Source organism: Gekko japonicus, unplaced genomic scaffold (genome assembly GCF_001447785.1).
Source record: "Gekko japonicus isolate JY-2015 unplaced genomic scaffold, Gekko_japonicus_V1.1 scaffold752, whole genome shotgun sequence".
NCBI lineage: Eukaryota > Metazoa > Chordata > Lepidosauria > Squamata > Gekkonidae > Gekko > Gekko japonicus.
The window spans coordinates 458321-474655 of NW_015170296.1; the positions used below are offsets into that span (position 1 = coordinate 458321).

The 16335-nt window shown below is 43.8% G+C and overlaps 1 protein-coding gene across 1 annotated transcript in view; it reads right to left on the bottom strand.

Moving 5' to 3' along the window:
- Nucleotides 1–258: 258 nt before the first annotated feature.
- Nucleotides 259–16335, bottom strand: part of COPS4 (COP9 signalosome subunit 4) — a 17916-nt gene continuing 1839 nt past the window's right edge. The window contains exons 2-10 of the mRNA XM_015417919.1: nt 14898–14977; nt 12815–12966; nt 11424–11527; nt 9067–9220; nt 7675–7825; nt 5883–6053; nt 3609–3724; nt 1478–1562; nt 259–814 (exon numbers count right to left, since the gene is read on the bottom strand). Coding sequence (XP_015273405.1) covers nt 681–814; nt 1478–1562; nt 3609–3724; nt 5883–6053; nt 7675–7825; nt 9067–9220; nt 11424–11527; nt 12815–12966; nt 14898–14977 — 1147 coding nt within the window. The 3' untranslated portion in view covers nt 259–680. The remainder of the gene's footprint in view (nt 815–1477; nt 1563–3608; nt 3725–5882; nt 6054–7674; nt 7826–9066; nt 9221–11423; nt 11528–12814; nt 12967–14897; nt 14978–16335) is intronic.

The following is a 16335-nucleotide window of genomic DNA, read 5'->3' on the forward strand; positions in this document are numbered from 1 at the left end:
TTTTAAAAAGAATACTTAAGATTTTCTGCCTGCTCAATACATTTTTTCCCCTATTTTGCTTCAGAAAATCCTGGCTAGAGGATGTCCTTTTATATATTTTCTTCCTGCATACAAATATTGCCCATTTTGACATATTAAAAATGTAAACTGACACCCATTTAAAAAACATTAAAAAATTGATTAATCAAGTAAATTTCATTTAATGATGAATGGTTTCAAGGAGTTCATCATGAGATGCCCTATTAAAGTCACTGTGGTTTTACGTAAGGGATCCTGCATATGCGAAGACAAGATGCAGCAAACGAATGCTGGCAAATTCATACACTGTACATTTCATTAACACCCAACTAAGTCTTTATTGGAACAGCTACAACTGAACGGAATATGGCACTTCAGTTTTCACAACAGAAAAATATTCACAAGGCCACTAAGCAACCGAAACTGATACGAAACTTAACACACTCTTTTGTACTCTACTGGTTGTTTTAAACAGCTTTTAAAAAGGATTTCTTATGCTGGACTAATGTTCCTTTGAGCAACAAGAAGTTAAGGAATCATACATCATATACACTCTCTATGCTTTGTCTACTGGAAGTCGAGTCAAAGCTATTAGTTCAATTTCATATGCCTGTTTCGCATTTTTAGTAGAAGAAAAGTTTCTTCTCCAGAGCCTGGAGAGTCTACTGAGCCATCTGAGCTTCCATGGCCTGGGCTGTCCATTCGGGGGCCGTCTGGCTAATCTTCTCCAACAGATTGTTAACTTGGAAGCAGAGAGACTGAATCTGCTTGTCCCACGTTGGCAAGGCTTCACGAGCTATGAGACACAATCAACAATGGATGATGGCAGAACTCATCCTCATACTATTGTATTTCTGCTAAGTTTGCATGTTGTCATAGACGCAAAGCAAAAAACAAGTTTCCTCTGTTATCAAGACTACGCATAAAAGGTATTCCAGAATATAAAAAATTCGCACAGGGGAATGGTACAGAATAAGCGTTTCCTTTGACATCACTGCCATCTGCTGGCTATATCAAGAATGACTGAACTGGCGTTGATTTTTTTGTCATAGACGCAAAGCAAAAAACAAGTCTCCTCTGTTATCAAGACTACTCATAAAAGGTATTCCAGAATATTAAAAATTCACACAGGGGAATGGTACAGAACAAGCGTTTCCTTGGATATCACTGCCATCTGCTGGCTATATCAAGAATGACTGGTGTTGATTTTTTGCATGTTTTTTTCATGCTCTTTCACACCCAGAGGAAAGAAAATCTCTAGCCCAAAAGTTCCCAAACTTATTTAGCCTACCACCCCCTTTTCAGGGGGAAAAAAAGTCCCCCCCCCCCCCCCCCACGAAATCTACCTTCAAGAAGTGGACAAAAAGATGTAGTTTGTGGATCTGCACCTGGATCATTCCAGCACGCCCCAGGGGGTGGCACTGCCCACTTTGGGAACGAGTGCTCTAGTCAAACTTACTTTCAAAGTGAACTATTCCATCTATCTGATCAATAAATCCATTCATGCGGCCTTCTGTTATCATCTGGGAGGCTATCTTTTCTGCCTGAAAAAACAAATGGGATTCCAAAAGCGTCACAACCACTTTTCTGATGGGGCTTTTAAACATATACATGTAAATGCCAGCAGTAGAGATAAATTAAAAGCAACTTGTGTATCTACAGATCTCTGCATGCAAGTATCAGATAAATTTAGGAGTGTGCTTGTCTGATCTCAACACTATGGGTGACTGCTAGCAACATTTTGTGATCAGCAGAACCCTACTGGATTCAAAACAGGTGCCTGAAGTTTCTGATGAACTAGATTGGAGTCCAGTAGGACCTTAAGAGACCAACAAGAGACCATCTGGTATCTGACAAAGGGACCTTTGATGCTCAAACACTTTTGCCCTGAAAATCTGGTTGGTCTCTAAAGGTGCTACTGGGTTCTAATCCAGCTCTTCTACTGCAGACCAGCAAGCCTAGGACTTTTTGATGCAATTCCGAATGTAATTGGGTGGGCAGGATTATCACGATCTTAAAAGAATAAGGAGGACTGGAGACAGGAGCAATTTATTCTCAGAGGAGAACGTCATGTCGGAAAATCTGGTTGGTCTCTAAAGGTGCTATTGGGCTCTAATCCAGGTCTTCTACTGCAGACCAGCACAGCCTAGGACTTTTTGATGCAATTCCGGATGTAATTGGGTGGGCAGGATTATCACAATCTTAAAAAAATAAGGAGGACTGGAGACAGGCGCAATATAGTCTCAGAGGAGGAGAACGACATGTAGTGTGCAAGCCCATTTCTCACATGAACTATTTCATAGGCCAACAAATGTGACTCTTAAAAGGAAGTAAGATTCTTGGTCTCAAAACTATCAGTACTACTGACCACACATCACATATCCTGCCATTCCTGTACAGAGATCAGAGGTGGCTAGCATAGGGTTGTCACACCTTCCCACAGCCCAATCCAACACACTTGTACTCCAACTGCAGGGCAAGCCCTGCCTGGGGCACCTGGAGGGGGGATGTCCAAACTTCCGGGGAGGCACAAGGTCCGGAGGCACATGGAAACTTTCACCCCTACCACATACGATCAAGGTGATTAAATGCTATCAAACAATCCAAAACACTTGTACTCCAACTGCAGGGCAAGCCCTGCCTGGGGCACCTGGAGGGGGAATGTCCAAACTTCCGGGGAGGCTCAAGATCCGGAGGCACATGGAAACTTTCACTCCTACCACATACGATCAAGGGGATTAAATGCCATCAAACAGAGTACCCTCATTGATCTACACTGGATTAGTACGGCTGACTTTCTGCTGAGTGACCCATTGTTCCAATGTGAATTGAGAACAAAGTTGCTCCGTGACAGCCACTGCTTTATTTTAACATTTCCCTGTGCGTGGCTTCTGGACTGGGTCAGAGAGATCCTGTTATTTCCTTTACTAACGCCAGCACTGGGATTTGGAACCTAATAACCACAGGTCCATACATGATTTAAGTGCTATGTTAACTGCATGGCTGCCTAAAGAACAGATTACTGCTCTTTTGCGGGCTCCCAGAAAATAAGAGTCAGTTGGAAAGCATCTCCCCCCAAAACTGTACACAAGTACAAGCCTTACTTCTTCAGAGTGCAGATACAGTGACTTGACTTGTGTTTCATTTTAATCCCAGTAAACATTTTCTACGGTCCTGTCTGGCCTTACTGTCTAACTGAAGTGAGGAAGCAAGTGAGCAGTGACTCACGAAGGCTCATACCCTGCCACAAATTTGCTTAGACTTTAAGGTACTATGGGACTTTTGCTCTTTTCTACTGCTACAGACAGTCTAACATGGCTTCCCATCTTGATCTGTCTGAGTGCGTTTTTCTAGCGTAAGATTGGCTCCTTCTCAAACCACTTACTATAGCCTGCTTAATTTGAACATAATGTTGATTTTACAACAGTTAGAATTGAATTGGTTGTCTATTACAGTACTTCATAAACACACACACATGAACACAGTGTATTGCTCTAGTTACCTGAATCATAATGCCACCCTAGAATACTGAACACTAGTAAGAGTCATGGACAACTTAATTGCAGAAAAGAACAATAAAGTCAATGTACCTTGGCTGCTGGGATTTCTAATAATGCTCCAAGTTCTTCAAAGGTAATATTGTTATATAGTTTGCTTGCAGATAATAAATTATGTTCAATGACAGCTCTGTCCAAGATACTAGAACCTGAGGAGGAAAATCAAGTTTGACATGCAATGTATGCCTGGTTGTAAGTCAAACACTTTACACATCAGAGAAAAACATAATTACCGCTGTGTTTTGGAAAAAACGTTACTCCTATACCTTGGTCCAACTCATTTTTTACATGAAACCCAACTACATTAACTCCATCTTTCTAAATAAAATGGTAACAGAACACTAGCACTGTTGATGTCAGCACAGCAACGCCAACAATTGTACGCTATATTGGCTTCAGAGAGCAGTAAGACAAATATTTAGTCATATCATACCCCAAAGTGGAACAGGAACAGATAAGCAGGAAGGCGTAAGAGTAACGGATGGCCGAGCACAGAAGTTTTCAAACTGTGAATGGGGACTCATGACTCTCCTGTACGTGGGTGACAGGACTTAGTAGAGAAGGATTTGGGCCTGACTCCTCTCAGCCATGGGAGAAGGCGAAGAGAGGAAGGAGCTGATGGGCGCCGTCCTTGACCCTGTGCCCACTCATACCCTCACAGCTGCCAAACGTAAGATAAGTGTCCCCTAATCAGGTCAAGTCCTGGTCATGTGACAAGCACCCATGGTGGTAGTTATGCTCATTGTCCCTCCTTGACAAACCCAGCTCACTCCTGGCTGACAACTGTGCAGGAACCAATGGGAGGAGCTGGTGTCCACTGCCCAACCACCCAAGCCCCAGTCTTGCTGCTGTCACCCTCTCTCAGGGTTGGTATGGCTTGTAGCTTCAACAGTGGATTGGATAAACATACAGAGCAGAGGTCCATCAGTGGCTATTAGCCACAAAGCGTAGCTGAAACACTCTGTTTGGGGCAGTGATGCTTTGTATTCTCGGTGCTTGAGGGGCAACAGTGGGAGGGCTTCTGGAGTTCTGGCCCCACTGGTGGACCTCCTGATGGCACCTGGGTTTTGGCCACTGTGTGACACAGAGTGTTGGACTGGACGGGCCATTGGCCTGATCCAACACGGCTTCTCTTATGCTCCTATAATAAAATGGAGAGGGAAGCTCTATAGGTGCTACCCTGAAAGGGGGTGGGGGATAAAATGTGATAGGATGATCAGCCCTGGCCAGGTGTTGTTCAAGACACCCAGTGAAGTTGGCAGGTAAAAGATTCTAGATGGACAAAAGTCAAGAGTGGTCAAAATGTGGAATTCGCTGCCAGAGGATGTAGCTATGGCCATAAGCATACATGGCTTTAAAAGGGGATTAGATAAACCCACTGAGGATAGATCTGCCAGCAGTTACTAGCAATAATGACTAAAAGGAACCTCCACATTCAGAGGCGGTTTAACCCCTGAAGATCAGTGCCAGGAGGCAAAATCGGGGGAAGGCTTTGGCCTTTGTGCCGTTATTGGACCTCCAGAGGAACTGGTTGGCCACCTTGTGAGACAGGATGCTGGACAAGATGAACCCTCATTCTCTTTAATACTGGCCTTCAGTAAACGAAAACTGCCTAATCTTGGCTTCCCACTGAACGTTAATGCATTCTGCCCCCTGGTCTTCCATTACAAAATCGGATTTCTTCATCCAAGGAGCGTAGGAGCCTCTTTAAAGTCCTTTTTAGATTTACACTTTAACAATATAAAATGCACTCTGTATTGCAGTAGCTCCTGTCGAGTGGGTGCTCAATGGCAAATAGGGGTCTGACTCTGCATAATGTGCAAAATGGCCATGAGATCTTTCTACAGGCTATTGCCCAACATTGCTGTACAGAAGGCTCAAAGTCCAGGATTGCTTAGTTTGCAAGGAAAGCGGTGCCAAATGACATAAGAAATTCAGAATAGTGTACACCCACAGTTTAAGAGACACACGTACCATCAGCTGTTGTTGCTTTCTGATGTGGCATGAGCATTGCAGCAAATTCTTGTAACTGATTCCCTCGGATAATCCTGTCCAGATACATTTTCTCCAGAATCCCATAGGCTGCAAGCTGCTGGCACCGCTCATCCTTAAACAGAGTGGCCAGCATTCGGGAGCGTTGCTGCCCTGGAGAACAGAAGAAGACTAGCTATTGCCCAACATTGCTGTACAGAAGGTTCAAAGTACAGGATTGCTTAGTTCGCAAGGAAAGTGGTGCCAAATGACATAAGGATGAGTGCTCCAGAAATTCAGAACAGTGTACACCCACAGTTTAAGAGACACACGTACCATCAGCTGTTGTTGCTTTCTGATGTGGCATGAGCATTGCAGCAAATTCTTGTAACTGATTCCCTCGGATAATCCTGTCCAGATACATTTTCTCCAGAATCCCATAGGCTGCAAGCTGCTGGCACCGCTCATCCTTAAACAGAGTGGCCAGCATTCGGGAGCGTTGCTGCCCTGGAGAACAGAAGAAGACTATGAACTGACCCATCTCAATTCAGTACTGTTCAGATGCATGTGGCCTGCACTCACATTTTTCTGAGTTACTGATAGGGAGAAACCACTATGGTCTCCTCTGGACTCACTAATAACCATGATTCTTCCACCGACAATGGAGGAATTCAGACACAGGAAATCAGACAAATACTATCAAAGCCCAGGGCTATATTTGGGCGGGAACGCACAGGAACGGAGTTCCGGCTGGCTCCTGAGTTGGCCACACCCAGCAGGAACTCATTAGCATAATAGGCCACACCCAACAGCAGAAACTCATTCGGATTGGCTACATTAGAGGTCTGTGGCCTAACATGCAAAGGAGTTCCTGCTACAAAAAAAGGCCCTGGGTTTTGACAACAAACAAGGTCAACAGAATAAGGAGCAAAAGGTGGGTGCGGCTGGATGACCACACTTCTGGTAACATGGGGTTGTGGCTTAATACGCTAATGAGCTGTGCCGTCAGGGGTGTGGCCTAATATGCTAATGAGTTCCTGCTGTTGGGTGTGACCTATTATGCTAATGAGTTCCTGCTGGGCTTTTTCTACAACCTATCATTCTGACAAGTTGCGAAGGCCTTGCTCTCTTCCCACTTTTGCAATGTCTTCCTGGGCTTCTGTTCTCTCCACATGTCCCCCGGAGAAACTGGCCTGGAGAAAAGCTGCGCCCTGACCCCAAAGTGGCGACCAGCATTTCCCAGGGCGTGTAAGAAAGGGCCACAAGAACTAAGCACTGAGGCAACCCTTCCTGCCCTCCCTCTCCTGATCTTCCTCAGTTCACAGAACCAGCACTGCTGTCAGATGGCCACCTGGCCTCTGTTTGAAAACCTCCAAAGAAGGAGAGTCTTCTTAAGCTTATGGACAATTTATAATGCGTGGCTATCACCTACTAAGCCCCCTGTGGCCTGGACCAACAGATCTACAGGATCACCTCCCTCATTATGCTCTGGGGAGACCACTTCGCTCCTTCGAGCAAAGTCTTCTGAAGGCTCCACTGTGCAAAGGGCTGAGAAGAACAACTGCCCGAACCTGAGTATTTGCTGTTGTAACCTGCACCTGATGGAATGACCTGCCTGACAAGGTCCGATAGGCTCCACACGTCTATCCTTTTGCAGAATGTATAAAATAGAATTGGTCAAGCAAGCTTTTTTAAATCACAGGCATAGGGATGTGGTAAAATAAAATTGTGAAGCAGGGCGCTTTTCATATAGAGAACAAGGGTGCAGTTTTAATCTTCCCGGTGGAAATTTCAGACAGCTCTGTCGTTTCATCACTCCACTTGCCAAGCTGTTCTTTGGATGCATTACATTGTTTTTTATTTAATTGTTCTCCAACAGTGTAATCCAGTTTTATGGAATTATTTGTATCACACTGGTCTTTACTGTTATTATTTTTATAATTCTGTAATCCACGTGGAGTCTCAGAGAGAAAGGCAGAGGAGAACTGAAGTATGTAGAGCCAAACTAATTTCCCTCTGGTGTTTGGGTAAACAGCTCCCATGTATAGGCCTGACCAAAACCACAGCTGTTACATGTGTAACTCCAAAGATTACAATTCATAAATAATGCCTTTAGCCTGGGTTTTACCTGCCGATGCTAAGATGGTGCAATGCAAGGCATGTTTCAGAGCCTCCAGTCGCTCACTTTCGTGGACTATACTCTTGTAAGAGAGTTCGTTGTATCTCTGGGCAGCTTCAATGAACTTCCTTCTGTAGTCAAGGACCCGAGCGTAACACACCTGAAAGCAGGGAAAAGGTGTAACTAAAATCACCTTGCTCAATATTGAACTGTGAGAACAGCAACATCTTGTTTATTTATTTTTTTAAAAAAACACACAACCCAACACTCCTTGGCTTGGATTTTATACTTCGCTTCTGCATGTGTTGCTCCTGTTTTGAAGTCTGATATTCCACCTTGTGCTTTCCACTTACAGAAATGCAGTGTCATGTAAGAGCAGAAGCTGCCTAGTACCAGAGAGACGTCTTTGCAATAGAGAATCAACCCCTGCACAAGCAGAATGAAGGTATAGGATCCAAGCTTCCGTGCCATATCTCTTTATCTAATAGCCAAGGGATAGCCCCTGGCCAGACAGGTAAATCAGCTACAGCAGTGCATTCCATAAACCTACAGAAAAAAAAAAGTTTTAAAAAATCTAATTTTCTTGGAAGCAACCCCCCCCCCCCCCCAGTGAATACTCATGTACAACCTCCTGCATTTGGGCAGCATTTTTAGTTACCTTGATACCAGAAGCAGACAAAAAGGTGAAGCAGCAGGAGGTCCCAGCTTGCCTCATCCTACATACTGTTCCCTGCCCCCCCCCCGAAAGCAGGGAAGGAGCAAGCAAGTGGACAGGAGAAGGGAGGGTAGCCAAAGTGGGCAGAGAGAGGTAAGCAGCATGGGAAGGGAGGGAACTGGAACATTAAGTAGGGAGAAAACAGGATTTTCCCACTAATAATACTCAATTCATCAACTTGGCAATGTTTAATTTTATACTGCCAAGTTGCAGGCCAGTATGTCCAGTTGGGGGTTCGCAATGGCGGTCCCCACACTAAACCTGGCCTCTGTAAGGATATGGTATGTTCCCAATCCTAAATAACTTCCCAACACCAAGGCAAAGAATAGTGAAGTGATGGGACTTGTCAGCAGGTCACTTTGGGTGAGCAGAACCTATGCTCATTAGTCTCACCAGCATCTTCACAAAGTGGGCCCCTGGTGGGGGCAGGGAAACAGTCTGTTGGATTTTCAGATGGAAGATATGCCTTTTAATCCTAGCTAGGTTGGATGCACTGCATGGATTTGGAACATTTTGCTACTCAGACTTTGTACCTAATAAAGAGATAATATATTTTCTAATTCACCAGGTTGCTGTGACGGCCAATGAGACAGGTAGTCGTTAATAACCTCGTCACCCGGAAGCCATATCAATGCTGTTATTAACTCCTCTTTCCACACAGCAAAAACTAATATAAACAATGTCACCTTGTAGTGGATCTGTAGCTGCTCATTGGTTGATTCGTTCTGTAGGAGGGATGCCCTGTTGATGTACGCCTCGGCCTGAACGGGATCGTCGTCCTCCAGATACAGCCGGGCAATTTTCAGATAGGTTTCCAGTTTATAGTCTACGTTGTATTGCCTTGAATGGGGCAGGGGAGGAAGGGGAAGTTCATTATAACTGTGTCATGTACTTCCCCAGCTTTGTAAGAAGTGAGATGCAGGTGGGAAGCTATTGGTCCAAAACAGCAGAACAAAGTTTTGAGTCCAGAGGCACCTTTAAGAACAACAAAATTTTATCTGATATCTGAGGAAGTGTGCTTGTGTAGGACAAGGGAAAAAGAATGTGATTTCTGACACTCTCTCCTTGATATATATGTATGCCGACAGCTGTCACTGTGCCTTTAAAAGTTGAATCATAATAGATTCAGATCTTGGTATGTAACCTAAGATCTTCTGATCAGAGAAACTTATAACATAAATATATTTTATAATTGCATTTTTTTTGTATAAGAAGCCTCTGTAGGTAGAATGCTATTTAGGAGTTGCAAGGATGCAAAGAACGTGATGTGAATCACAGCCCTTATCAGCTAGCTCTCCTAAGTGAAGACAGAGGGTCCCAGTGTTCTCTAACGTTCCCCCTTGTTCTGAAGACCAGATAAACAAATGCCATCACTGACATACGTGACCAGTATCAGGAGAGACCAATAGTAAGGTTTAGAGTCAAATGATGCTTTTATGATGTTAACTGCTTGGTACCAATTAAAGGTTCTTGAATGTGTAAATTATATTTGATGGCATTTATGGTATAAGACCTTCTGCCCTTCCTGGTTATGGCAGAATATGGCTTGGAATTGCTGAAGTGCTAAGGTACTCAGCAGCCCCTGTATTCCCTGTTTTCATTGCAATAAACAGATTCATCTAACAGGTTGGACTCCGACTGTGTGATTCCAAATTCGGCCAAGGGGTCACACAGGGCACAGATTTCTGCACACAAAAGCTTATACCTTGAAGAAAATTTTGTTGGTCTTAAAGGTGCCACAGGACTCAGACTTCATTATGCAGGAAGTGGCCAGTGTGAATTTACAACATAACTGCAGTTAATGTTTACCCCAAATGGTTCTTTCCCACCAGCCGGTGTCTGAGAAGGACGGCCCATGTATCGACAAAAAAATTAAAGTGCAGCACATTTTATACAATGGCTCCAGTTTATCAAAAAGGAAGACATGCTTAGGCCTGTTGAAACAACTGCTTTTAAACTTATTTCTTACAAGCCCTAATGTCCAGTTAAACAAGAAACTCAGTAAGATGGTCCTCTTTCCTTCTATACAACTGAAAGGAATGCTAGTTCTCTTGTCAGATCACAGGGGATTGTGTATAAACTCTGTGAGGCCATACAGGAACTATTCTTTCCCCTTTGATATCTGAGAATGCTTTGTTTTAAATTATTTATATACCTCCTTTCCCACTAAGAAGGAATACAAAGAAAATGCTGAAGCTTTAAATGGAGTCAAAGCAAGCCGTATTATAATACAATTTTTAGGCCACTAAATTGTCTCTAAAGAGGAGAAATTTCACTTATCTTCAGTCAAATAATTTCTCTCCTTTCCCTAAGCTTCTGTGCTGTCACCTCAGTACAACTGAAATGTTAGAGCCTGACCGACAGTACAATCCTAAGCAGAGTTACACCATTCTAAGCCCACTGATTTCAGTGGACTTAGAAGGGTGAAACTCTGTTTAAGATTGCATTGTTAGACAAAATATGGTTATAAGCAGAATCCAAAATTTTAAAAAACCCATGAACAATTTTGTGATTAGAAAAAACAAAACAAAACTTTTAGACCCTACTAGCAAAGAAGCAGAGAATAACAATTTAAAACTTTAATTAATTATATTTAAACTTAAATCAAGTAACGAGTTGAGTTTCATAAATTAAACACGTTACTTAATTAAAACTAAATGCAGCCTACTGCTAAAAGGAAGTGAGTGACAAGGCAAATCTCAGTTTTCAGAGTCAAGTATACAAGACAGAAAACAGTCCTCTGCTCTGCTGTACAGCAGGCAGAAGAGAGCTAGATTTAACGCAAGATCCTTAATGTCTAAAGACGCCTCTACCGGGTAGCTGTGCTGTGCTACAAGAACTACTGTAAGAAAAACTCTAGAAGGATACTGTACACATGGATGTATTACAGCAGAACAGCACAAGACATGTCAACCCATTATCTATCCAAGGAACTAGGCCCAGGATGCACCAAGATGGAGCATTTTTACTACCCAAGGAGATGCAATGTAAAGACAAAAACGTAAAAATAGCAAATTACAACTCTTCAAATGACAGTATTTACTTCTGGCCTGTTTCCAAAGGAATCCCCACCAACACTTGCGCTGCATTCCTCCAGTCTTCTTCTTTTTCATAAATCGATGCAAGGTGTTGCCTTATAGAAGCGACCTGGGAAAGGAATGGCTTAGTATGAAACAAACACAGTGAAGATATCCATCTAGCTTGAACCACTGTATCAGAGAAGATTCAAAAGATTAAGGAGCTAGGAATGGACATATGGGAATGGGACTGTTGGTGACTGATGGCCGCTGTTTTCAGAGAGAGAATATGCAATATTAACTAAGACTGCAGCTGCTGGCCTTAAAGGGTAATGAGTGCAATATTAACCAAGACTGTCTCTAACACTGATAGCTATGATTGTCAGAGAACGGCGCAATAAGAACTGAAACAGTGCATAAAGGGTAAGTGTAGTAGATACAGTTGGAATTTAAGGATAAAGGCAATCAGGTATGTAGAATTCTGAAATGCCATGAGTGCGGGGCTAGTTAGAAATAAAGCAAGGTGGAATGAGTCTGATCTACATCAGGTTATTCCTATGGAACAGATTTATGGGGAAGAATCTGGGCCATAAACCTTACTAACTTAATGGGACCTAAGAAGGAGAAGGCCCTGACCTGGATAGTCCAGGAGAGCCCAATCTTGTCAGGTCTTGGAAGCTAAACAGGGCTGATACTTGGATGGGAGACCACCAAGGAAGCATAGGATGACTGCACAGTCTGGGGCAGGTGATGCACTGTATTGTTGGTGCTTGGGGGGGGCAACAGTGGGAGGGCTTCTTGTGTCCTGGCCCCACTGCTGGACCTCCTGATGGCACCTGGTATTTTTGGCCACTGTGAGACAGAGTGTTGGACTGGATGGGCCGTTGGCCTGATCCAACATTGGCTTCTCTTATGTTCCTAAGCAGGCAATGGTAAACCACCTCTGAACATTTCTTGCCCTGAAAACCCTGCAGAGTCACCAGAAGTCAGCTGCAACTTGATGGCACTGTCCACCACCAAGAACCGCCCTCTGCTTCAGCAACTTGCAGTCTAGATACCACCAGTAATGTACTCATGAAAGAATTAAAATCTTCAGAAGACAGAGGAAGGAAAATTATAAGAAAAGTGGGATGAAAGTAGCAAGGAGTTTGAAAAAACTTTAGAAGCGAGAGAACAAAAACTAGATATTGGACGATAATGCAAGCACTTCAAGCTTTCCATTACCCAGTGCTGGAAAACCTCTGCTTGCTCTAACTGCTAAATGCAGCTGGTGCTAGGTTTTTTTTTGCTTTCTTTATTGTGAAATGAGTATGTTGGTTATCGTTAACTGCATTCTTTATTTAAAAATTTTACGTCCATCAATACAACAGTCAAGGCTCATTCCCCCCAATATACATTCCTATTGCTCTGCTCTTACCTGTTCCTCAAAGGAAATTACACGTGGCTGGATCTTTTCTAAGGTGAAGTGGTAGATTTCTTTGGCTGTGCTATCAGGAAGACTTGGAAGATGAGTACAGAAGTCTGTCAGCAGCTGCCGCGAAATCACTAAACTGACATTTTCATTCACCACTAGTTTAAAGGACATAAACACAGAGAGCAGAACATAAATTTACATTAAGGCTGCCGCTTTAACCAGAATCCAGCCATTAACAATTGCTATCGTTAAGGCCAATCAAGGATGAAACCCTCTGGTTTCCACCAAACCTTCAGATCACTGCACCAGCTAAAAAATGTGTTTGGATGCAATACTACTGTCCTTGCATTTCATCAGATAGCAACCAAGGCTGCATTCAACGTCACCAGTATGGTGTTGTGATTAGAATGTCAGACTGGGATCTGAGAGACCCGGATTCAAATCTCCACTCTTGCCATGGAAGCTTGCTGAGGAACCTTGGGACAGTCACACCGTCAGCCTAACTTACCACGCAGGGTTGCTGTGAGGATAAAGCAGAGAACAGGATAACAATGTCAGCCACTGTGGGTCCCCATTGGGAAGAAATATGGGGCATGAATTAAGTAAATAAACAAACAAGCAGCAAATACCAAACTCTGTTCAGGCACGTACAAAATTTGTTACACTTATTTATTTATAAATTTGGCTTATGGATCGTCCTCCCCTGCATAGCGGGCTCAGGGCGGTGAACAATTTCAGTAACATATTAACGAATTAAGTTAAATTAATTAAAACAATAAAAATAACGGCAACACAAAACTATTTTAGATGACGCTTAATAAACCAGAATTATGTCCCTACCCCCACGTGTGTGGGGGGGGAGAGCAAGGGGAGTGCCAGGCAAGATGGAGGCCGTTGCTGTCCTCAGCTGTAGGCCCCTCACTCTTACTACCTCCAATTCACCATGACATCTGAATGCACCACCTCAGTGAAATGAGTTCAGTTCACTTATCACATGGCTGCAACTCATCCTAAGGCTTGCAGTGTGGTTCTTGCTACTGTTTTAGGAGTGGGCCACAATATTTACCAGGACATAAATAAATGAGACCTACTTCTTCACCCAAAGAGTGATTAACACTCGGAATTCACTGCCACAGGAAGTGGTGGCGGCTACAAGCATGGACGGCTTCAAAAGGGAATTAGATAAGCATATGGAGCAGAGGTCCATCAGTGGCTATTAGCCACAAGGTATAGATAGGGACTCTGGGGAAAGTGATGCCCTGTCTTCTTGGTGCTTGGGGGGGGGGGGAGGTCAACAGTGGGAGGGCTTCTGGTGTCCTGGCCGCACTGCTGGACCTCCTGAGGGCACCTGGTATTTTTGGCCACTGTGTGATACAGAGTGTTGGACTGGATGGGCCTTTGGCCTGATCCAACATTGGCATCTCTTATGTTCTTACTTCATTATAGATGTATTTTCATTAGGCAGCCAAGCAGACATATTTTTCTTGCCAACTACTAACATTATTACTCTTTCATTTGACTTTCAACATGTACAGTTCTAACACTGCAGGGATGCCAGGCTCCAGGAGGGGCCTGGGGATCTCCTGGAATTACAGCTCATCTTCTGACTACATAGATCAGTTCCCCTGGAGAAAATGGATGCTTTGGAGAGTGGTCTCTATAGCACTGAACCCCAAGGTCCCCGTCTCTCCAGGCTCCACCCCCAAATCTCCAGGAATTTCCCAACCTGGAACTGGCAACCCTGCCACCCGCCCACTGCCAGTAGTAAGGAGGGACCTGGCAACCCTAGCTAAGGCTGTACATCAACAGGGTTATTAACCTCTTCAAGACCAACCCTAGCAACACTTGTTTAAAAATAAATCCCATTGAATTTGAAAGAATTTATCTCCAAATACAAAATTAAGATTGCAGCCTCAAAGTATTTTCTACAAATGCCCAATCATGCTGACATCTACTTATGCATGAAAAACACAGGAGTTTCAATGTACAATGGCTGCAAGACCATTCATATATTCTTCCTTGCTGCAATCCAACACTTACAAAGCCATCATTCAGTAATCCCTGACTGCTAAAGGCGTATACTCACTTGCTTCTACAAAAGCTTTCAATGCTTCCAGCTGTTCAGCTCCTGACAGCTGAATTGCTTTTTCCAATATCTGACGATACCTGCCAGAAAAGTTATAAAGATACAGATTACAGTCAGCTCTGTGTACAATCCTGGCAAGTGAGCATTTTAAAATTTAATTTCAGATTACATGTCTAATATTACAAAATGAATATTTGGCCTAACCCTAATCTATATCTGTTAATGGGTGGCCGCCCAGATACCAGTCAATTTATGCTCAGGGGTCTAGAGGCCGTAGTGGGATAGTTGAAGACTGAGACTGAATCCATCTAAGATGGAGGTTCTGTGGCGGGGAGTAAGGGCTGGGGTGCCAACTTCCCACCCTTGACGGTGTGCCGTTGATATTGGCACAAACCATCAGGAGTTTGGCCGTGGTCTTGGATACCTCCTTATCTATGGAGGCCCAGATCGTGAACATTGCCAAGCTGGTATTTTTCCATCTGCACCAAGTGCAGCAGCTGGCCCCTTTCCTGTCTTGCCCTGACCTAGCCACAGTACTCCACGCAACGGTCACCTCCAGATTGGATTACTGTAACTTGCTTTACGCTGGCCTGCCCTTGAGACTGATCCGGAAACTCCAGCCAATCCAGAATGCAGCAGTGCGAGTCCTGACAGGAACATCCCGGACAGCACACATTCAACCTGTGCTGTATCAGCTGCATTGGCTTCCAGTGGAGTACTGGGCCAGGTTCAAGGTTTTGGTACTGACCTTTAAGGCTTTGAGTGGTCTGGGACCAAGATACCTTTCGGACTGCCTCCTCCAGTACATCCCCCAAGGAGCATTACGCTCTGCTGAGAATAACTTATTGGTGATCCCTGGCCCAAAAGACATCCAGCTGTCCTCAGCCAGGGCTTTTTTGGCCCTGGCTCCCACCTGGTGGAACTCTCTGCCAAATAACACCTGAGCTCTGTGGGGCCTGATGCAGTTCCGCAGGGCTTACAGGGCAGAGAAGTTCTGCCAGGCCTTTGGCTGAGGACAGCAATGGGTGCCATCTTTCTCCTCTGCTCCCCTTTTCAACTATGTTCCCACCCTATCTCGCCTATGAGGCTGAGACATAGTCTGGAACTGGATGTATCAACGCCATCTGTGAATTGTTTTTAATTAGTTGATTTAAATTATTGGAATGGTTTTAATATTTATTGTTGTTGTTTATCGCTCAGAGCCCTGAGTACTCAGTGATTTATAAATCTAAATTATAAATCAATAAGATAAAGAGTGAGCAAAGGAGAAAATAACTACTCTTGTCTTGAGAGCCTCGGAGGAAAGGCATGAGGAAAATGAAATAGTGTTGTCAAAATATGCAAGATAGATTGGAGTCTGCATCAACTCTCCTCCCACTTTTTTCTTTCAGCCATTCTCTTTCACCAATAAATCCCCCAACACACATAGTTTTAAGCA